This window comes from Cetorhinus maximus, chromosome 6, assembly GCF_964194155.1.
Source record: "Cetorhinus maximus chromosome 6, sCetMax3.hap1.1, whole genome shotgun sequence".
Classification (NCBI taxonomy): Eukaryota; Metazoa; Chordata; class Chondrichthyes; order Lamniformes; family Cetorhinidae; genus Cetorhinus; species Cetorhinus maximus.
In genome coordinates, this window is record NC_135884.1 from 107679886 (window position 1) to 107704230 (window position 24345).

The 24345-nt window shown below is 43.8% G+C and overlaps 1 protein-coding gene across 7 annotated transcripts in view; it reads left to right on the top strand.

The window, feature by feature from the left end:
* Window positions 1–24345, top strand: part of rpgrip1l (RPGRIP1 like) — a 300654-nt gene that overhangs the window by 89037 nt on the left and 187272 nt on the right. For all 7 annotated transcript variants that reach the window (XM_078544267.1, XM_078544272.1, XM_078544269.1 and 4 more), the window contains 4 exons: window positions 10955–11060; window positions 11977–12123; window positions 12704–12777; window positions 16249–16388. In XM_078544267.1, the coding sequence (XP_078400393.1) occupies window positions 10955–11060; window positions 11977–12123; window positions 12704–12777; window positions 16249–16388 (467 nt within the window). The remainder of the gene's footprint in view (window positions 1–10954; window positions 11061–11976; window positions 12124–12703; window positions 12778–16248; window positions 16389–24345) is intronic.

Genomic DNA, 24345 nt, shown 5'->3' on the forward strand with positions numbered 1-24345 from the left:
TGTGCGCTCGCCCATGACAGTCAGTGCAATGCTCACGCTCCGCATGGACTCATCCATCATGGAGGTCATGGCATGCAGACTATCATGGATCTCCGCCAGATCCTCCCGCACATCTTGCTGGACATCCAGCATCTGCTGCCTAATGGGATCATCAGCCTTCGACTGAGCATCGTCCTGGTCCCCAGCAGTCCCCTGACTGCCGTCGCCCTGGGCCCTCTCTGCTTCCGCCTGCACCTCAAATGACTGTGAAATACCCTCACCAATGTGCACCGAGATGTTAGCTGCCGATATAATGCCCACCGAGGTGCTGGTATCTGCGCTGGTGCCTGCTTCAGAGAGCAGGTGTGATGCAGGTGAAAATGATGCCCGGTGGTCCTCCAGTGTTGGGTGGCCCTTTGCCGTCTGCAGATCAGGCAGCTGCTAGTGAACTTAAAAGGGAGAAGAAGGACATGTCATTAGTTAAAGTCATCACACTGTCACTGCGCATGCCAGGCACCCCGGTGCGACAGTGTAGATCAGCATCATGGTGCCATCGTCTTTCAATGATCAATGGGGGCTCCACGTTCGAGGCTCACATCAGTGAAGAGACTACACTGGAATGGTTCCAGAATCTCAAAGTCTCACCACTGTGCACTGCACTCTTACCTTCGTCTGGCATCCCTACCTCTCCATGCCCGGTTGCATGAGGAGCTCGAGAGCGCCCTGCTCGAACCGGGAGAGCAGTAGCAGGTTGGGCAGGCCTCCGCCTGTACGTGCTCTCTCACCTTCCTTTTGCTTGTTTTCTGACAGGACAGAGGAGCATTGATTAGTCCACTCTCTACCTGCAGGGCCATTGCAGCCTGGCCAACCCCCAGCTGAGGAACACCTGGCTGGGCACTTCTAAGTTGAGGCCCTTGAGCCACAAGGCAATCAGTCCAACAGCCAGGGGTAACCCCCTTGGCCAGTTCCGGCGTGATTGACAGTTGGCACTGAGATTCTAGCACCCCTGAGGTATACGGGGGGACGGCCAGACCTTACCACTTCTGCAGACTGACCCTGCCAACATGGTACTCATCGTTCCTGAGCGCAGCGGGTCAATGGAGTGCTTCCGGCATGTGACCGCACCACATCATGGCTGCTCACCTGGGCTGCCACCTCCTCCCATAACCTCTTGGTGAAGTGCAGTGACCTCCTACCATCTCTGGGGACAAGGGTGTACCTCCTGACAGCCACCACCTCCAGGAGGACAGTGAGGCACTCATCAGAAAAGCAGGGGTCTGAGTGCCCACCCGACTTGCCCTCCCACCTGGCATTTGCATCCGTACTTGAGTTCATCGTTAGAATGGTAGGCAGGAGTCCTTCACTGGCAGCCTTTCTGGGGCTGCCTGGGTCGTTTTAAATCGGCCACCGGGTCGCCATTGAACCCGGCGGTCGGCAGGCCCCCAGCCCTGCTTGGCCCTGCCCGGCCAGTGCGGAGCCACATTTCACACTCGGCGGGCCTTAATTGGCCCACCAGTGTGAAATCGCAAGCAGTGGTTGGTTTCGCAGCCGATCCCGGGTCTACCCGCCGCGCCCACCCGACGATGGGAAAATCCTGGCCTTACTTTGCTGCCCCTTGCTGTTTCTTAGTTCCACCCAAACTGATCTACATCTTGATCTTCTGATCTAAGGTCTTCTCTCACTAATCTACTGACGTCATCCTTTATTAACAATGCTACCCGACCTCTTTTTCCTTTTTGCCTATCCTTTCTAAATGTCGAATACCCTTGAACATTCAGTTCCCAGCCTTGGTCACCCTGCAGCCACGTCTCCGTAATGGTAATCAGATCACACCTGCTTATTTCTATTTGTGCCGTCAGTTCATCTACCTTGTTGTGAATGCTGCGTGCATTCAGATAGAATGCCTTTAATTCTGTCTTTTTATTATTTTCACAACCTCTAGCCTTGTCTGCTGGTGCACTTTTAAGTTTGTATACTCTGTCCCTTCCTGCCACACTGAGACTTATCAATTCCCCTAACGCTACTCTGCTCTTTTGCCTTGCCCTCCCTCTTTAATTTATCACATTTTCCTTCACCTGATCCCTCACCCTCACTATTTAGTTTAAAGTCCTCTCCACTGCCCTTGCTATATGACTCACGAGAACACTGGTTCCAGCGCGGTTTAGATGAAGCCTGTCCCAATGGTATAGTTCCCACTTTCCCAAGTACTGGAGCCAGTGACAGTGCCCATGAATTGAAATCCATTTCTGCCCCACCAATCTTTGAGCCATGCATTTAACTCGAGTCTTATTTACCCTACTCCAACTTGCTCGTGGCTCAGGTAATAATCCAGAGATTATTACGTTTGAGATTCTGGGCAGAATTTTGCCCTTGGTGGGTGTGCGAGCCCCACCGGCTCGGCGGTGGGCAGACAGCTGACCCCCCGCCGCCGAAATGGGGCCCGCCGCCATTTTGAGTGGGCGGGCCAATTAAGGCCCGCCCAGCGGGCTGCCGGACGGGAAGCGCTGTGCGCTTCCTGTGCGGGGGGGAGGGAATCTCCAGCTGTCAAAGTGCGCTCTTTCGTGCATGCGCGCAAAAGGGCACACTACTCCCTAAGACTAAGTGCTGTCTCAGGGAGATTAGTGACAGTCTAAAAAACTTAAAAAATAGAAAAAAAATATTATTAACATGCCCCCCTCATGTGACAATGTCACACGAGATGGGACATGTTAATAATAACGACATAAACTTTATTAAACTTTTTTAAAACGGACATGAAATCTCATCCTGCCAGGGGGTGAGGTTTCATGTAATATCAGAAGCCCGCTGAGGCTCTTGGCCTGCCCGCCAGCCTTAAGGTTGGACGGGCAGGTCTTTAATGATCTTAATTAGCCTGTCAATGGCCTTAATTGGCCGTTGACAGGTCGGTGGACGGACAGCTGATTTCGCTGCCCACCCGCCTTCCTAAAAATTTAAAGGGACCGGGATGACGTTGGGGGTTCCTCACGACGTCATCTCACATCATTTTCCCATCGGCGAGCGGGCCCCACCCCCAAATCACTGACGGGAAACTTCTGGCCTTTTTCTAATTTAGCCCCTAGCTGTTGATAATCTCTAAGCAGAACCTGTTTCCTAATCCTACCTAAGTCGGTCCCATATAGACCACAACTGGATCCTCTCCCTCCCACTGCAAGTTCCTCTCCAGCTCACAGCAGATGTCCCAAGCCCTGACAATGGGCAGGCAATGCAGCCTTCTGGACTCATGCTCTCAGCTGCAGAGAACTGTGTGAATCCCCCTGACTATACTATCCCCTACTACCATTATATTCTTATTAACTCCCCTGCTTGAATTTGTTCCTGTACGACAGTGCCATGGTCAGTTCATTCATCCACCCTGCAGCTCCTGCCCTGGTCCATACAGGCTGCAAGAACCTTGAACCTGTTGGACAATTGCAAGGGCTGAGACTCCTCCACGTCTACCTCCTCAATCCTCGTACCTGCCTCATTCAAAGTCACACTCTCTTGTCCCTCACCATGGACTAAAGCAGTTGACATATCCTAAGAAGTGTGACTGCCTCCTGGAACAAATTTTTCAGATAACTTTCCCCCTCCCTGATGTGTTGCAGAGTCTGCAGCTTGGCCTCCAGCTCAGTGACTCTGAGCCGATGTTCCTCTCGCCACAGACACTTACTGCAGATGTGTTTGCTTTGGATCACACAGGTGTCTATGAGCTCCCACGTTCTGCAGTCATCACACATCTCCTGCCCTGCCATCTTTATAGAATTTAATTAATTCATTATTTTACTGATTAAATTTTAATTAATGTCTCTAGTCCTGCCTGTGCTTGTACTCTTATTTAATCAATCATCTACTTACCCCAATGGAAATTTCCTAGTTGAGATATATAGGAAACGTTCAACAGCCAATCTAATAAGTTTTACTACTATTAGTAAACCTCACTACTCCTAATAAAACTTTTCAATTACTAAAATTACCCGAGTTTTGAAAGATACATGAGAAAAATACTCACCAACCAATCAACTACTTGTTTTCATGTACGCTGTACTTAGATTTTTCTCAGAACGCGATCCATCCCCTCTGGAGCCATGGATTGGATATCTCTTTTAGGTGCTGCTCTCTGCCTCTGGGTCCTCTCTTTTGCTCTTTTAAGTGCTGCTGCCTATCTCCGGGTCCTTCTACCCCCTGTTCTTTTAGGTGCTACTGTCTGTCTCCGGGTTCTCTCTCCTCTTTTAGGTGTTACTGTCTGTCTCTGTGTCCTCCTCCTCTCCTGCAATATTTGGTGCTTCAGTCTGTCACCGGGTCCACCTGTCTACTGCTCTTTTAGCTACTGCTGTCTGTCTCCGGGACCACCTGTCTCCCGCTCTTTTAGCTCCTGCTGTCTGTCTCTGGGTCCTCCTCTCCTGTTCTTCTTGGTACAAAAAGTGAGTAACACTAGAATGGACTTTCAAACAGAATAGTGGTATATAACATTGAAATCATTGCAGAGACACTTGAATGCCACGCTGAAGAGGATGTGTGTTTTTTGAGAGGTGCCAAGTTTAGCCAAATAACTTGCCCCATCCATATTTCTTTTCCTTTCAATTATGTTAATATGCAGTGTACCAAAAAAACAAAATAGGCCTAAATTCAAAAGTGTCTGATGTCGTGTGTGCTGGACTTGCACACTGAAAGAGATGCCCAAGGACTGTCTTAAAATCAAGCTCAGACTTTACCGGAACAAATTTAGTGAAGTGCCAAATCACACCCTGACACAGTTCTCCAGTCTGGGCTTTTCAATTCTAAGTCGGCTTGGACAGTAAAACGGCCTGACAGGATAGAGGGGCAAAAGGCATAACCTCCAACTAATCTTAATGGTACAGGACCATTATTTCCAAAAGATCTTTGACGTCCATGCAAATCAGGCACAACCCATCATTCTACTAAATTCTTCATTGCAGCGCCCATGAAACAAGCACAGCAACATTGAATTTATGACCTTGGGTTTATGTTTACTTGTAATTTCTGTATACATATAATGTATACGAGTTCACTGCTTGCATTTAAATAGTATCTCTCTCACCTCCTCCAGCCCTCCAAGCTCTGTGCCTTCCTCCAATTTTCACCTCTTGCACATACATACGAACATACGAGTTAGAAGCAGGGGTTAGTCACTTGGCCCCTCGAGCCTGCTCCCCTACTCAATAAGATCATGGCTAATCTGATTGTAACCTCAAGCCTACATTCCTGCCTACCCCAGATAACCTTTCACCCCCTTGTTAATCAAGAATCTATCTAGCTCTGCCTTAAAAATATTCAAAGACTCTGTTTCCACCACCTTTTGAGGAAGAGAGTTCCAAAGACACACGACTCTCCGAGAGAAAAAAATGTCTCCTCATCGCTGTCTTAAATGAGCGACCCCCTTATTTTTAAACAGTGACCCCTAGTTCTAGATTCTCCCACAAGAGGAAACATCCTTTCCACATCCACCCTGTCAAGACCCCTCAGAATTTTAAAGGTTTCAATCAAGTCGCTTCTTACTGCACTATTTTAATTGCTCTGCCATTGAAGGCCATGTTCTCAGACGCTAAACTCTGGAATCTTCTCCCTAAACCTTTCTGCCTCTCCCTCTCTCTCTCCTCCTTCAAGATTCGCCTTAAAACCTACCTCATTGACCGAGCTTTAGGCCGTCTGTCCTAATATTTCTTTATGTGGCTTGGTGTCAAATTTCGTTTGATAATGCGCTTGTGATGCACCTCGGGGTATTTCACAATGTTAAAGGTACTGTATAAATGTAAGTTTTTGTTTGTTGTTGTACCTAGGATATTTTATTTGGTTTGCTACAATTTCAGTTTTCTCTATTAATCCAGTTCAGAGCTTGACATCAAAAATGCACCACATATCAGATCAAAGAGAAGTAATTCACAGATGTGCTACCTCAAGTAGATTATTGGAGTGCTGATTCCCAAGAAATGATTCCCTGTAGTTTCTGATAACCTTCAAATTAATAGCTAGAAGAAATATCCTTTCAAATACAAATAAATCTAACGTAAATTTGCTTTGTGTACTTACTTGACCACTTTGGTTTGGCTTTCTTCTTATAAGAACTGGTAGTTATCCAAATTTTTATGTTGCTATGAAACAAAGTCAAAGTACTTGCTTGCCTTTATTAAAATCATGTTTTTTCAGTTGTTGCGGTCCAACTTTGAGCATAGATCTATAATTTCTGCATATGCTCTACATAATGCTTCATTATTTAAATACAATATTTTATAGCTAAAGTAAGTAGCCTGGATGTCTGCCTGCCTTTCCATATGTTCCCTATCTATTAACATCCAATTATATAAGCTATGCTTTACTACTTATAGATTTTCTGCATGATCAGGATTTTGCTGTCCCTTCTAAGCAGATTCATTTCACATGTTCCCTTAAGTATGACACCAGTGGGTTACGATACTGCCTGTTGCTGTTGGTTTTAAAGCAAGTCCAGCAGTGTTGTAAAATAATTGCTAATAAAGTGCTGATATTGATTGTAATCTAATATTACATTTATTATCTTATAGTATACAACCGCGATGAGGGGGAATTTCTTCACCCAGAGGGTGGTGAATCTTTGGAATTCTCTACCCGAAAGGGCCGTGGAGGCTCTGCCATTGAGTATGTTCAAGACTGAGATTGATAGGTTCCTACATATTAAAAACTTTGAGGGATATGGGGATAGTGCAGGAAAATGGTGTTGAAGTAGAAGATCAGCCATGATGTCATTGAATGGCAGAGTGGGCTTGAAGGGCTGAATGGCCTACTCCTGCTCTTATTTCTTATGTTCTTATGTTAGTATGTAATGTCAGGTGATACATGTAAAAGAAATTTTAAGTATCTAACAGCAGCAGTGTTTTTTTTTGATATACTCAATTAATTGTTGCCTAAATGAAAATGTTCGCTTATTGGGTATTTTGCTGAATTGATTTCAGAAAATTATGTGATAGAAAAGTATTCCTGAAACTGAAAGGAAGAATCTACAAGACAATTGTGAGGCTGACCTTGTTATATAGTGCAGAAACTTGGACAATATCAAGACGAGGGGAACACTAATTGGATACTAATTAGATGCAGATGTTGAGATGGATATGTGAAGTGATGAGAAAGGACAATATCAGGAACCAGTGCATCAGGAGTTGGTGAAGTTTGTGAGAGCATCAAAGAAAGTCGCCGAGAAGAGATTGAAATGATATGGTCGGAGAGGAAATGTGGATGTGAGGCGAATGATGGAATGGGACTGCCAGGAAGAAGGGGGAAAAAATGGCTGAAGACCAGATGGAAAGATGCAGTGGCGAGAGACTTAAATGCAGCAGGATTGGAAGAGGATGGGAGGAGATGGAGGAGGGCGATCAACCAGCATTGGGGCCACCCCAAGTTAAATGGGAGAAGCCACAAGAAGAAGATGATTTTAGAAAGTTCTTGATAAAGGGACATTTGGCTTTTTTAACATTAAAAACTTAAAAATAACCAAAACTACCATCTAGGTTATTTTTTACCTTACATTAAAATTTGCTTTGCACTGGCCCAGTAACTGCACCCAGCGCAAAGCTGAAGCGGTAAAACTGGCTCCTGTGACTGATGTCATGTTTTGCTGAAAAAGCCAAGTGAACTACATTTGAGCTGTAGATATATGGCTCATATTGCATCACTTGGGTTTTAAAACTGTTGCGCAGTGCAAGATAGCTGTAATCCTTTGATTTTATTCCTTTGACAAAATAAAACCATTTCAGTTTGAAATCCAGGTAAGGGTAGTTTCTTGTTAACTCAGAATTTGTACAATGTATCATAAATTTAATTGCAAATAATTGTACAGAATGGTTGCTAGTGAGCAAAGAATACACTGGGTCAGGCAGTTACATCACTCCACAGCGCAGGATATGATAACTGGCTCTTGTGTGGCGTGAATGTTGCTTGGGCTGACAATGACCATCTCCAACAAGAGAGAATCTAACCATCACCCCTTGATATTCAATGGCGTTACCAACACTGAATCCCCCACTATCAACATCCTGATCAGAAACTGAACTGGACCAGCCATACTGTGGCTACAAGAGCAGGTCAGAGGTTAGGAACCTTGCAGCGAGTAACTCTCCTCCTGACTCCTCAAAGCCTGTGCACCATCTACAAGGCACAAGTCAGGAGTGTGATGGAATACTTTCCACTTGCCTGGGTGAGTGCAGCTCCAATAACACTCAAGAAGCTTGACACCATCCAGGACAAAGCAATCGCTTGATTGGCATCTCATCCACAAACATTCACTCCCTCCACAACCGATGCATAGTGGCAGCAGTGTGTACCATGTACAAGATGCACTGCAGGAACTCACCAAGACTCCTTAGGTAGCACCTTCCAAACTACCATGTAGAAGGACAATGGCAGCAGACACATGGGAACACCACCACCTGGAAGCTTCCCTCCAAGCCACTCACCATCCTGACTTGGATATATCTCGCCGTTCCTTGACTGTCGCTGGGTAAAATCCTGGAACTCCCTCCCAAACAGAACTGTGGGCGTACCTACAACACATGGGCTGCAGCGGTTCAAAAGGGCAGCTCACAACCGCCTTCTTGAGGGCAATTAGGGATGGGCAATAAATACTGGCCTAGCCAGCGACACCCACATCCCATGAATTAATTTTTTTAAAACTCATAATCATTGTTGCAAATTATGCATTCCAGAGAGGGAAGGAATTATGCAACAATGTGTTCTACCAAATAACCACAGTAATTAAATTGAGATTAGCGCATAATTTGTATTTGTTTACTACATGTTAACAATCTAGAAATCTGTATAGGAATACTGTTTTGTTGTGGTGCCATATTCAGCTCTCAGTGAAAAACATTCTGCAGCCATATGTTCCACACATTTTTCATTTCCTTTTCTTATAGAAATTTTTAGAATATGTGCATGTCTTTGTGGTTCTTGTGCAAGAAACTTACTTAACCAGAAATTCCTTTTTGCTGCTGGCACTTATATAATCTTTTGCAAATATATTGATCTTGTGCAAAAATTAATGGCAACCTTCTTTCATATATGCCTGCCAATACAGCAATATGGAGAAACAATTGCATTTTCTTTCACACGATTGTCAAGGTTGCTTCTAGTTAACATTTGTGCATCTAGCTCATATCCTTGGGCAGTGAGCTTTATCCTCATTCCTAGATTTTCTTGCTTTTTTAAATATTTTATTCACCAAAAACCTGTGAGGCATTGTTACATTTCAGATCATAACCAATAAAGACCACTCCTTGCATCTTCAGGTGGCTTGCAGATGTGTTTTCTTTTTTGTTTAATGTCTGTTTCTGATATAGTTTTGTAATCTCATTTATCACATCACAAAATATATAAAACATGTAATGAATTTGGCAAGAGAAAAATTTGATAAACTTTTTTTTTTACACGTTCCAGATTTCCCCATCACATATATATTTATGTAGTTTAGAAACATGTAACAAGATAGATTATTTGCTGTTTGAATTCTTCAAAGACCATTATGTTTTCACACAACTGTATAGCGTAACCATCTGATCAGAATGGTCAACATATTCCTGTTTGATTGACTGCTGAGAGATATTCAAAATAGATTGAAGAAGCACTGCTCAAAATTCCAGTAATAACCTAACTGAACCAGTTGATATATTGAACAGATACTAAATAGAATTTGGTACCGAGCAACTATTATGCAGCAGTCTTATAATGCACAACAAATCTGCCTTAAGGCAAATACAAGTATTCTGCCCATTAAGCATTCTAACATCCGATCTTCACTTCTGTGCTACACAAACAAAGACACTTCATAAAATATTTAATATTTTTGGAAATAACATCTCTATTTTATTAGTTTACATATTTTGGCCAATAAAATTTCCTTCCCCGGGTGAAAATTTCAGCTTTGGGGCATGATGCACCTTTTGTGATTTTGTTATTTCGTGTAAAGGTGAAGAAATCCCCTAAGAGAGACATCATAAGCTAGATGCAGAGCAAAGGTTTCCCTTCTTGCGTTCCTAAAAGAAGTCAACTCTAACCGCAGAAGATTGTTCTCCACTACTTCAGTGGGACATTTCCACTGCTACCAGCAATTATTTTTATGGAGTCTGAATGATATGGCCAATTTGTATCTATTTACAGACAGAATTTATCCTTTGTCTATTCAGCAACAAGGACTGGTCTAATCTGGCCAAATACATTTCACACAGGACTCTTGCAGCTATCAAAAAGAAAGAAAACTTCTGTCTAATCAGCCTGGTCTAACTTTAAGCCAGGTCCTGGAGATGAAATGATAATGTGCTAAATTCTAAATTCTACTCAGTCAATTTTCCCGTCTCCATTTTTTTGTCATTTTAAGTACTTCATATAAAAGAATCAAATCACTGCTCCTAAAACTGGAACCTAAAGGAATACTGGATGTGCTGGCAATAACATTTCCAGTTAGCTTTCAGAGTTGTTGAAATACATAGCACTCCAATAAAATCCTCTAAATGCTTCCATTTTTCCATTAACCATTAGGGCCAGTTTCATGAGACCCCTGAGCTTGCTAAAGTGTTACATGTTAGCATAGCATGTTATAGACGAAATGTTTAAAAATCCCTTGCAACATGAACATTCTACATGTCAAGCCAATATGGTGTGAACACTAGGAAAGTTCACCAAAGCACCAATTCTATCCTGAGTTAAAGCGCTGCAGTTAAAAATGATCAAATCTCTGACTGACATGTCAGTCTTCTTAGGTTTAGAAAATGTATCTTTCTATTCAAATATTTTTCATCTTTGATTACCAGATTTATTTTCTCAGCAATTGTATTTCCTACATATAAATAGGGGTTAACAATGTGTTTGACTCCTTAAAGGGATTATAGGATAAATTGTGTAATAAAAGGTTTAGGCCAAAGAGAAAATATATTATTCTTTTCGGTTCAGTATTGTCCATGATATGATGCATTATATTTTTTTCTCTTTATAGGACTGCAATCAGAGACAATGTGGAGATGATAAAGCTACAAAAACAACTTGTGGAAAAAGGAGCTGCACTTACTGTCTTGGAGGGAAAATTTTTGCAAATTCAAGAGGTAAGAGTTCAAGGGTCAGAGGCAACACAGCTGATTCCAAAACATAATCTGTTTCTTATGCAACGTTATGTATATAATCAAAAAAAAACTTTGAAAGCTCAGAGCAAATTTATTGTACAGGTTATTATTATTCAAAATCTAGAAGTTATGAGGAAATGCAGCCCATCTGACAAACTTCCATCATTAGTATCCATCTGCAGCACCCGTGCTAGTTGTTTAATCTGCCTGCACCCCATGTACCAAGCACACGGGCTTCATTGCTAAATTAGAAATTTATTTGTCCTCCTTAATCCTTAATGAGTGCATTCCCTGCACAATGTGGTAGTTTATTTGTAAATTAGAGGTTTTACACGTGATGTAGTTTCTTTTAAATCTATTACCTGGAATTTTCTTCTCTGGATTGGTAAAATTACGCATATCTCTCCTGATGCCCTCTCTGAATTCAACTATTCCAAGAGCCCACCACCTGTTCCCTTGACCCTATTTCCAATAAACTGCTGACCATCCAAATTCTCTCCTTACCCCATATTAGCTGACATTGCAAGTGGTTCACTCTCCTCAGGTACTGAACTACCTCTCTTTCAAAGCTCTTTTTTTTATTGATTTATTGAACTTTTCATCACCGTTTTTGTATAAAGAAGGTTGGGGTCCAAGCTCTTTTGTCAGCTCCTGAAACTTTTGCAGCATCAGTCCTATGCTAGAATTGAATGCATTGTCATTTATTTAAGCAGCCCATGAAAAAAATGCAATATTTAGGAGAAAAAATGCCATTTTCATTTTGTGATACAGGTGGAAAATGTTAAATAACAGTGCATATAGACTATCAAACATCATGAATTGTGAAGTAACCTGTGCATGCCTCCAACCTAAGTTTGTAATGTGCGATGACCATTATAGAAGATGTATTGTCTTACAGAACCAAAAAACCATGAAAGCCAGTCATGATGCTTTAATGAGTAAAGTTGATGAACTGAATGCACAGCTGAAAGAAGAACGTTCTAAGTGCCTTTCTCTTGAAAATCAACTCTGCTCAACCTCCTTTTCTCAAAAAACAACTGTGGAGGTATTTTTTTTTACATTTTACAGAAGATAGTGAGCATTATGTGAAATAATGGATATTGAAGAGTACATTACAAGAGTCTAATTCACTCTTTGAATTCAAGCAACATACTAAAGTACAATAACATAAGTAGAGAGGTTCATAACCATTATCCAAAGCAACAGCTTATAATTCCCTCTTTATCATGATATTTTCTAGAGTCAAAATCTGGTACACCACATAGTTGAGTCAGTCATTGTCCGATCCAGAATCATTTCATTTTCATTTCTAGCTTTAATACAACTGTTTCAGATGCAATAGGAACAACACATTGAAAACTCAAAAATTTCGAATATATTTTTCAAATCACTAAGAGTGACTTCATAGGAAATCTACCACAACTAATTTCAATAAAAGTAGATCATGCTACGAAACTGCAATTGTACAAGACAGGTCTACAAATGGAGCCTCAATGATGTAAAAATTTGAAGTGAGAGCAACCTAATTTACAGTAATAGTAAATAAATGTACAGAATTTAATTCCATTTCCTATCTAGTTAATGGTGTGCTGCTTTGTAATTCATAACCCTTTTGTTTTGATCAGCTACAAGAGAGAGTCAATGATTTACAAAAGGAAAGAGATCTTTTGAAGGAAAATTATGACAAATTATACAACAGGTACTCCATTGTACAATTTTAATTCCTTTTTTTGCATTATTAATCTTGTTTTCATGAATATGGTGTGCATCTTTTACACAGGTTCTCTAGGGTGAGTTAGGGTTAAGAGTTAAGAGTCAACCACATTGCTATGGGTCTGGACTCTCATGTAGGCCAGACCAGGTAAGGATGGCAAATTTCCTTCCCTAAGGAAGATTAGTGAGCCAGATGGGTTTTTATGACAATCAAAGATAGTTTAATGGTCACAATTACTGAGACTAGCTTTCAATTCCAGATTTTAAAAAAATTAATTGAATTTAAATTTCACCAGCTACCATAATGAGATTTGAACCTTTGTCACCAGTCTGGGCCTCTGGATTACTAATCCTGTGACATTACCACTACACCATGATCTTGCTATGGCTCCTGGAGATCAATGTAGGGAAAAATGAGATTTTCCCATTTGGACCCAAACAAGATCAATTGGAATATTTTCCCAATGATGAAAAACAAGACACAGTGGAGGAATAAAGAGATTTGAGTGTCTATGTTAGAAATCACTAAATGTCTGCATTTAAGTACAAAAATCAACCCAACAGGCTAATAGAATGTTATCCTTTATTTCAAGGGTGTTGAGTATAAAAGTATTTCAGTCGTCCAGAGCCTTAATCAGACCGCATCTGGAGTACTGCATTAGTTTTTGGACACCGCGCCTCAGGAAAGATATATAGACCTTGGGAGGAAGTGCAATACAGATAAACCTGAATTATACCATGCCTTAAAAAGGTTAAATTATGTGGGCAGATTGCATAAACTTGGTTTCTAGCCCCTCGGCTTCACGGGTTGAAGCAATGATCTAATTAAGGTGATGAAAATAATAAATGGATTTAATAGGGTAGAAAGGGAAAAAATATATCCTCTGGTAGGGGAATACAGAACAAAGGGACATCATCTTAAAATTAGAGTTAAATCATTTCGTAGTGAAATCAGGAAGCATTTTTTCACCCAAAATGAAGTAGACATCTAGAACATTCTCCCTCAAAAGACTTTAGATACTGGGTTAATTGAAAATTCCAAGAATAACATCAATAAATTTTCGATAGGTAAGGGGATTAAAGGATGTGGACGAAAGGTGGGTAGATGGAGTTGTGAGGTACAGATGTGCAATGATCTAATAGAATGTCAAAACCTGACCCGATGGGCTGAATGGCCTACTCTTGATCACGAGAACACAAGAAATAGGAGCAGGAGTAGACCACACGGCCCATCAGGCCTGCTCCGCCATTCAATATGATCATGGCTGATCTTGGGCTTCAACTCCATTTTCCCACCTACTCTTATGTTCCTGTTAATATCCTCATAATTTTTCACCTTCCCCTTTTTACTGCTATCATCTATTGACTGTATCTTCTCTTCCAGAAATGAAACTGATGAGAGTTTGGGTTGTAGAATTTTCCATGGCTACTCCCACCACCCCTTGCAAAATGCTTCCTGATTAATAAACAGGAGTATGCTGTAAGACTGGTCATGGCAGCCATTTCCCTCTGTGATATCCAGTGATCTGGATAAAAAAAGGCAAAACCTGACAGACAAATTCTAATCACTATTTGGGAGTTTAAACTGGGACTAGCATTTGAATGCCCTAAAACAAAAACAAGAAGCCACTGTCAAACACCAATAAAAACAGAGTTAAGCAAGAAATATATTCATTTTTGACATTGTATGGATTTTTTACACTTCTAAATGCATTTGCAACATCACAAAATACATTTTGCATATTTGCTCGAAGAATGCAGTGTTTTTTTAGATAATGTCGCAAATTCTTGCTTACTTTATATAGCACCCATTTAGTACAAAATGTGAAGATTTGTACAGTTGAACTGTACATTTATAGATTAGCTTTATACCTTTTTTTAAAAAAATGCTCTGTTGCGTAGTAGTAATAAAGTAAGTAAACTAAGCTCTTTTAGTTAAAAGACAATTATCTACACTTTAAAATGGTAATTTCAATCTTTTATCCTTGCCAAAACTATTTTCTTTGCTCTGAACCACATACCACTTCCAGTTAGCAAAATCTATCTTGTACAATTGCATTTTATACACCATCAGGAGAATGTCATTATGCTTGCTTTCCACAATGCATTATGAGGGAGATAGTTTGTGCAACATAATGTTTAACAAAATTTTAGCTCTTGAAGGAAAATGACAAATGTGTCATGTTTGTAGTCAGAATTCTATGATAGCTATAGCAATAAAGAATAAGAAAGCTACAATATTTCCAAAATGTAGAAGAGAAAACAGTAATCAAATTTCATCCTGTGGATGAAAATTTCAGTTACAGTCTGAAGTTCACTGTAACATAGCATAATTAAACACTTGCTCAAAAAATTTGTTTGCAAGTATATTTTTAAACTATGTACCTTTCTGGAATGGAGTACATTAAAAGAAAATGATAGTTTTTGCCAGCTGAAATCACTTACACAGCTAAGAAGGGTCTTATCCATGAAATGTTACTTTCAGAGATGACACTTTTGTGATACTGTTGCATCAGAATGCTCTTCTAAATCTCCTTTTCCTGTTTTTATTATGATGCAGCCAATGTACAATAGCATAGTTTAATTTTCAACTTTCTTAATTGGTCTCCCTATCTCTTGTTTATAAAAGTATCACGCTGGCTTTTCTCATTCAAGTTACCCATTGATGCAGGAGAGGGATTTTTTTTTTTAAATCTTGCTTTTCATTAATCATTCCTACTGATTAATGTATCTTCTTTGAAAAATGTATATAGTTTTATACGTTTGCTCTCTTTTGATCATTTCCAGTTTCCTATTTTACTCATCTGTAGAAATGCATCTTGCTGTCTAAGTGCTTGCCATAAAATAGCTTCCTTTAGTAATACTTTTTGGTTTCTGCCATCTTTCTTAGTGGAACAAATGGCCGCATTGTACATGCACAATAATCATTCTATGGGCCACAATGTTTCAGGCATAACCAACATTAGTGCTTTGTGGTTTCGTTTCCTTCCAACCAGCAATTGGTTTTTAATACTGCATCTTCCACAAGCCCCTAAAAAGAGATCAGGTGGGTAGTTTGGGTTATTTATACTGAGGGGATATTGGGGTTTGTATTTGGAAAGTTTGGTTTTGTCCCTCCCCTGTTGCTGGATAATTTGGATTTATATATTCCTCTGGAGTATGTAGCTGAATTCCTTTCCTTGTCCCGCAGATCCAAGTGATGCCAGGTTTTTTCTGGCCATGGATCTCTAAATTAAGGCCAGTGCCTTTGCTCATCCCACAAACCCTTTCATGTGATTTAACCGCAGCCTGAGCAAGGCGCCTTGGTTTCAACAGCAGCAGACCAGCATATGTTTGCTTAATTCCTGAGACATGATGACAGCAGTCTCTGTGCCACTAAGGCTTTTTTGTTTTAATTATTATTCTCTGTGGAGGATTACTTCCAATAGTTCTTCACATGCCACATGTTTGGTTACAGTGCTTTTGACATGACCCACGAACAACAGTGGAAGTTGAAGGAACAGCAGCTGAAACTACAGATTGCACAGCTCGAGACCGCACTAAAATCTGACCTGGCTGACAAAAATGACATCTTGGACAAAATAAAACTGGAAAGAGGTATCTTAGCTTGTAAAATAAATGAAGCCTGCAAAATCTGCATTCATGAATACATACCACAATGGTGATTAAATTTCAGGGTTTTTTTGCTTACATCTGCTTGGCATCGTAAATAACTTCAATTGCAGCAGTAATGCAAACTATATGTGAGCGGGTAGTACACTATGAGATTATAGTCTGTAATCTATTATAAGAAGAAACTTTCAAAAAACTTAAAATTTCTACAACAGCCAATTTCTTATATACAAATTTGAGTAGCTTACCCTTCCTTTAATTTTTCTGCTATCCATTTTTAAAGGTAGTGATTGGTGGAGGGTATGACCCCACAGCCTCCATGTGCAGGAGCAACATTAGGAACAGGCAACCTGAGCAATTCCACGGTCTCCCCAAGCCGATCACACACCCTGAACAAATCCATTAAAAGGACACTTATGAAATGGTGGATCATTTTCAAAGTATTATATTATGATACTATTATAAGCATGCCTTTTCATAATTGGGGATGTGTGGATTTGACACAAGATTAAGTAGGTAGTATTTCGTAACAATGGGCGGAATTCTCCCAAAATGAAACTAAGAGCGGTGATAGGCAGTTTCGACAGCGCCCAGCCCACCATCCATAATGGTGGCAAATCGTGCCCGATTCTGTGCTTGGAGCTTCATTAATTATGCAGAGGCACATTTCGCTCCGAATCACCTGGCAGTTCGGGAGCTAATTCGTCTGGACACCATATTTAAATACCAGTCCAACATACAATCTCAATCTCTCCAGCCCAGCAGAGATGTCTGCAACTCATAAGAGAAATGCTGAGAGCCTCGGGACGAAGTCTGCACCCTGCTTCACCCATCAAACCCTCCAGGCCTTGGTTAGAGGGGTGCAGGAACAATGGCATGTGCTCTACCCCACAGATGGCTGCAGGAAGCACAGCAGCCTCACCTCTCGGGCCTGGGACACCATAGCGGAGCAGGTCAGCATGGCTGACTCCCTTGCCCAAAATGCCACCAGTGTAGGAAGAGGATGAATGATCTCATCCACTCTGCCAGGGTAAGTCATCCTTTAATACCCTCCAATATCAAACCCTCATCATGGCATCATGCACTCAAATGGCTACTCTCTTCAGGGGTTTCACGCAACCATCAGTGAGGGACACCTCGTTCTCTCAATGAGACGTTCACATCACCACCATCCCACCTATCTTGTTTTTTTTTTACATTCATTCACGGGATGTGAGCTCCACTAGCTGGGCCAGCATTTATTGCCCATCCCTAGTTTCCCTTGGGAAGGTGGCGGTGAGCTGCCTTCTTGAACTACTGCAGTCCATGTGGTGTAGGTACACCCACAGTGCTGTTAGGAAGGGAGTTCCAGGATTTTGACTCAGTGGCAGTGAAGGAACGGCGATATATTTCCAAGTCAGAATGGTGAGTGACTTGGAGGGGAACTTCCAGGTGGTGGTGTTCCCATCTATCTGCTGCCCTTGTCCTTCTAGGTGGTAGTTGTCGCGGATTTGGAAGGTGCTGTCTAAGGAGCCTTGGTGAAATCCTGCAGTCAGTCTTGTAGATGGTACACATTGCTGCTACTGTGCGTTGATGGTGGAGGGAATGAATGTTTGTGGATGTGGTGCCAATCAAGTGGACTGCTTTGTCTTGGATGTTGTCCAGCTTCTTGAGTGTTGTAGGAGCTGCACTCATCTAGGCAAGTGGGGAGTATTCCATCACATTCCTGACTTGTGCCTTGTAGATGGTGGACAGGCTTTGGGGAACCAGGAGGCGACTTACTCGTCGCACGATTCCTAGGCTCTGACCTGCTCTTGTAGCCACAGTGTTTATATGGCTCATCCAGTTCAGTTTCTGGTCAATGGTAACCCCCAGGATGCTGATAGTGGGGGATTCAGTGATGGTAATGCCATTGAACATCAAGGGGCGATGGTTGGATTCTGTCGTGTTGGAGGTGGTCATTGCCTGACACTTGTGTGGCGCGAATATTACATGCCACTTGTCAGCCCAAGCCTGGAATTGTCCAGGCCTTGCTGCATTTGGACACGGACTGCTTCAGTATCTGAGGAGTCGTGAATGGTGCTGAACATTGTGCAATCATCAGCGAACATCCCCACTTCTGACCTTATGATGGAAGGAAGGTCACTGATGAAGCAGCTGAAGATGGTTGGGCCTAGGACACTACCCTGAGGAACCCCTGCAGTGATGTCCTGGAGCTGAGATGACTGACCTCCAACAACCACAACCATCTTCCTTTGTGCTAGGTATGACTCCAACCAGTGGAGAATTTTCCCCCTGATTCCATTGACTCAAGTTTTGCTAGGGCACCTTGATGCCACACTCGGTCAAATGCTGCCTCAAGGGGAGTCACTCTCACCTCACCTCGGGAGTTCAGCTCTTTTGTATATGTTTGAACGATGGCTGTAACAAGGTCAGGACCTGAGTGGCCCTCGCGGAACCCAAACTGGGCATCAGTGAGCAGGTTATTGCTAAGCAAGTGCTTGATAGCACTGTTGATGACCCCTTCCAATACTTTACTGATGATCAAGAGTAGACTGATGGGGCGGTAATTGGTCGGGTTGAATTTGTCCTGCTTTTTGTGTACAGGACATACCTGGGCAATTTTCCACCTAGTTGGATGGATGCCAGCATTGTGGCTGTACTGGAGCAGCTTGGCTAGGGGAGCGGCAAGTTTTGGAGCACAAGCCTTCAGTACTATTTCCAGAATGTTGTCAGGGCTCATAGCCTTTGCAGTATCCAGTGCCTTCTGCCGTTTCCTGATATCACATGGAGTGAATCGAATTGGCTGAAGACTGGCATCTATGATGCTGGGGACCTCCGGAGGAGGCCGACTGGATCATCCACTCAGCACTTCTGGCTGAAGGTTGTAGCAAATGCTTCAGCCTTATCTTTGCACTGCTGTGCTGGGCTCCACCATCATTGAGGATGGGGATATTTGTGGAGCCACCTCCTCCAGTGAGTTGTTTAATTGTCCACCACCATTCATGACTGGATGTGGCAGGACTGCAGAGCTTAGATCTGATCTAGGTTGGTTGAGGGATCGCTTAGCTCTCCCTATCATTTGCTGTTTATGCTTTTGGCACGCTAGCAGGCCTGTTTCATAGCTTCACTGGGTTGACACCTCATTTGTAGGTATGCCTGGTGCTACTACTGGCATGCCCTCCTGCACTCTTCATTGAACCAGGGTTGATCCCCTGGCTTGATGGTAATGGTAGAGTGGGGGATATGCTGGGCCATGAGGTTACAGATTGCAATTCTGCTGCTGTTGATGACCCACTGCGCCTAATGGATACCCAGCCTTGAGTTGCTAGATCTGTTTGAAATTTAGCACGTTACTGTTTAGCACGGTGATAGAGCCACACAACACAATGGAGGGCATCCTCAATGTGAAGGCGGGACTTCATCTCCACGATGACTGTGCGGTGGTCACTCTTACCGATACTGTCATGGACAGATGCATCTGCAGGTTGCTGAGGATGAGGTCAAGAATGTTTTTCCCTCTTGTTGGTTCCCTCACCACCTGCTGCAATCCCAGCCTAGCAGCTATGTCATTTAGGACTCGGCCAGCTCAATCAATAGTGGTGCTACCGAGCCACCCTTGAAGTCCCCTACCCAGAGAACATTCTGTGCCCTTGCCACCCTCCAAGTGATGTTCACAATGGAGGAGCACTGATTCATCAGTTGAGGGAGGGCGATACATGGTAATCAGCAGGAGGTTTCCTTGCCCATGTTTGACCTGATGCCACGAGATTTCATGGGGTCTGGAATATTGTTGAGGACTCCCAGGGCAACTCCCTCCCAACTGTATACCACTGTGCTGCTACCTCTGCTGGGTCTGTCCTGCCGTTGGGACAGGACATACCCGGGAATGGTGATGGTGGAGATATTATCTGTAAGGTATGATTCCGTGAGTATGACTATGCATACTGTTGTGAGACAGCTCTCCCAATTTTGGCACTAGATGTTAGTAAGGAGGACAGGGCTGCGTTTGTTACAACTGAGTCTTTGCTAGGCCATTTCAGAGGGCATTTAAGAGTTAATGTGGGTCTGGAGTCACATGTAGGCCAGGAAAGGATGACAGATTTCCTTCTTTTTACAACAATTGACAATGGTTTCATGGTCATCATTGGATTTTTAATTCCAGATTTTTATTAAATTCAAATTCCACCATCTGCTGTGGTGGGATTCGAACCCAGGTCCCCAGAGCATTACCCTGGGCCTCTGGATTACTAGTCCAGAGACACTACCACTATGCCATCACCTCCCCCTACGTTGCTCACACTCCATCTTATGACTCTTCTGGGGAGGACTCACCACATACAGGGGACATGCATCTTACCCAACCTCTGTCCCATCCCTTCTCATCACATGCCTTTCTTTCTTCATACAGGCCAAGCTAGCACACAATAGGCGTAAGAGACTGCAGACCTGCGGAGGGGCATCTGGCATCCTCCCCCCTCAGTAAGTTTGAGGAGGCTGCAGCCAAGCTGGCTGGGGAGGACAGAAATTGCCCCTGTGGGGAAGGGGAGATCAGCCTCTCCAGTCAACCTAGTCCAGATCACAGCTCCATCACCTCATCAAATCCGGACATTCACAGTGAGTCACGTGCAGTCTTATCTAGCTCATGCTCATTAACTGAAACTCTATTTTCTAGGCACAAGCACTTCAAGGCTCCCAAGCCATTCCAACACTACCAGCGCAAGCCTCCGGACCTCATCCCAGGATGAAGCTCCTGAAGAACCTTCACCGCACTAACACACACCCTCAACTAGCTCAGAGGCACAGACATCGGTGGGGCACGGATGTAAATTAGGCTCGGGCTCATTTTATGGGGAACACCTCGCTGACACATCTCCGCAGCAGTTGGAGGCAAGGACAGCCCAGGTCTCCAGCACTTGGAAGGCTGCTGGAGACCAGCCACCTGTTCGGTCTGAGTCAGATGAACCTCTGGAAGCGGCCGCCAGCTCTGTGCTGGAGATGCAATGACAGGCGACGTAACATCAGGCAGAGATTCGGTAGTCACTCAGCAGAATAGAGCGAACGATGGAGGAGTCTGTCCGTCTTCTCTCTGATGTTGTGCCTCTGACATGAGAGCACCTTGATGTTACCATGGGAAGGCTGGCGTCTACCATTGAGACCTTGGTCCAGCAGGTCTTGCCGGATTTGTGCTCAGCCCTGCACTCCATGGCCACACACCCTGGTGGGCACCATCAGGATGTAGACGACATGACGATGAGGCACCTTGACCTTCCTCCGGGTGAACCATCTCCTGCAGGAGTCAGGGCGGGTCCCTCGGGCACCCACAGGGAGGATGAACGTCAGCCGGGCACCAGGGGGGGTCTCCTCTCAGGGAACTCCAAGGGTGTGCAGCCGCTCACAGCCCCCTCTGCCTGTGACCTCATCGACTCCAGGTTCTCTGGCTGCCTCTGCTGCTGAGCAGGTGACCCTTATCAGGCCGGGACCCCCCAGACCACGGGCAACTAGAGGACGTCTGCCAAGGCCATCACAGACATCAGGATGTAGCAGTCAACAGGCTGCCTCCACCTCTGCTGCCGATGCCGGAGCTGCACCCAAGCATAATGCTAGAGTTAGGAAAGTTAAGAGAAATTGATGTCACTTTTAGGTCACGGGTGTGCTAGACATGTAACTAAATTGCACTTTTGTTAATACATTTGATGGTTAAGTAAATGTTCCTGTCAACTAAAGGCGTTGTGATCTTGCACTTTGGAGTCCTCTTATTTCGAGGTTTAGCCTTCCTCTCACGCAGTGATAGTGTCCCATGGTGAGATTCACATTCCTGTGATGTCAACCTCAGTCAAACTAGTATCTGCACCCCTTGTGTGATGTTAGGGAGATGTATTTAAATCTTTATTGGAAGTATGTGATGTGAGCATTTCTCACCTCCCTCAAAGAACACCATTGAGCAAGGGCAGCTCATCAGGTTTAATAATCTAGCAGCATGCGTGTCTCCTCAGTGGTAGTGGCAGAAGAAAAGACATGCACGGGAGGAGGAGATCCCCAGGCATGTCTACATCTTAGTCGCAGCAGTGTTTGCATCAGTAGATGGCGGCGAAGGCTTCACGTCTTCTCTCGCATTGATCTTGTTCCTCAGTGGGCTCTCAGTTCCCAGAGTGAGCTCACTCACAGGGCCCCATGGACCAAAGCAAAGATCATGGCCTGGCAATTCATGAGGCAAGTGTAAATGCAGGACTCGTTCTCGCTGCAAGTGGGTGGACATCCCCGAGTTGAAAGAAGATGGCATTGAGGGCAAGGAGAGATGTGGCCATATTCCCTTGCTTGACTTTACTCTTCCTGGAATCTGTCAGCGATTAACATATCACAGGACATCCCACCCGTCTTCCTTCCTCCGTGGCATGATCGCACTCATACTGACCTTCAGCAGCCTCCCGAGGTTCCTGGGCCTCCGGATCTTCATTCCATGATAAGCTCTCAACCTCCTCCAGGTCATCCTCTGGCAGGGGTTCAACTCTTTGCATTGCCAGATTGTGAAAGGTGCAACACGCTGCGATGATGCAGGAAACCTTATCAGGGGTGTATTGTAGTGGGCCACCTGAGCAGTCCAAGCATCTGAAACACATCTTCAGAAGCCCTATGGTCTGCTCTATAAGGGAGCATGTGGACCTGTGAGCAGCGTTGTACCACTCCTCAGAACGATTGAGAGCAACGTGCTGATGTCATTAGCCAGTGCTTCAGTGGGTACCCCTTATCTCTGCAGACATAATGGCCCCTCGAAAATCTCAGGCACCTGGGAGTGACTCAAGATGTAGGAATCCTGGCAACTCCCAGGGTACCAAGCACAACAAATGTGCTTCTGGTGATCGCACACCAGTTGTATGTTGATGGAATGATAGCCCTTGTGGTTTATAAACATTAGAGCCTGCTACCATGGAGCCCGGAAAGCCACATGGGTTCGGTCTATTGCACCCTGCATTCTTGGGAAGTCTGAGATGGTGGTGAAGCCAGTGAATCTTGCAGCCTGGCTATCTTCGTCCAGAGCAAACCTGACATAATGATGGGCTTCCTGTAAAAAGCGTCTGTGACCTCCTTTATGCATCAATGTGTTGCGGACTGAGATGTGCCACACAGGTCGCCGGTTGATCCTTGGAAAGAACCAGAGGCCAAGAAATTGAGTGCAGCAGTCATCTTCAAAGGTATTGGCAGGGGATACCCTCCAACTCCAAGTGACGTCAGGTCTTCACAAAGAATGTGGCATATGTGGTGTTCCAGATCTCGGAACAAGCGCAGATGTGCACGGCATTGTCTCTTGCTCATTTGTTAATAGGAGACTCTTAGACGAAAAACCTTAGGTCTGGCGAGTTGCCCCTGTTGTCTGGGTCTCTCCTCCTGATCCTCCTTTTCATGCTGTGGCTGCGCTTGACCATGTCCCTCCTGCTGGAGCTGCGCGCGGATTTGCCTCTCCCTCCTTCACCTCCTCCATTGCATTAGGACCCTGATGAAGGCAGCATTGAGCCCTGGATCTGTATCTGCTTTTGCCTTCTTTCTGAAAAGAAACTTTGAAGACATTAATGAATCAAGGGGCGAGAAAGCGAAGCTTAGAGGATGACACGTTTTGAGACTGTAAAGGTCCATACTTTTCCCTGCCCTACTTGCATGGTGGCTGATGTCGCCTGGCGCCTGAGATACTAACACACACATTGAGGCGACTAAGATGGCATCGCAGTAACATCGTGAGCCCTGCTTGGGATGCTGAAGTTTAAGTGAGATGATTGACCCAACCTAGCCCTGTGCTCCAATCTCTGATGTAACATATTAATGACCAATGAGTTGCACATGGACAATGAGTGGATGCCCTTTGGCCCATTAGGAGTGTGGCATCTGGTAAACACATGACAGGCCTTCATTGATGGAATGCCATATATGATACACCTGTGTCTCCCTCACTATTATCTGCATCCCAAAT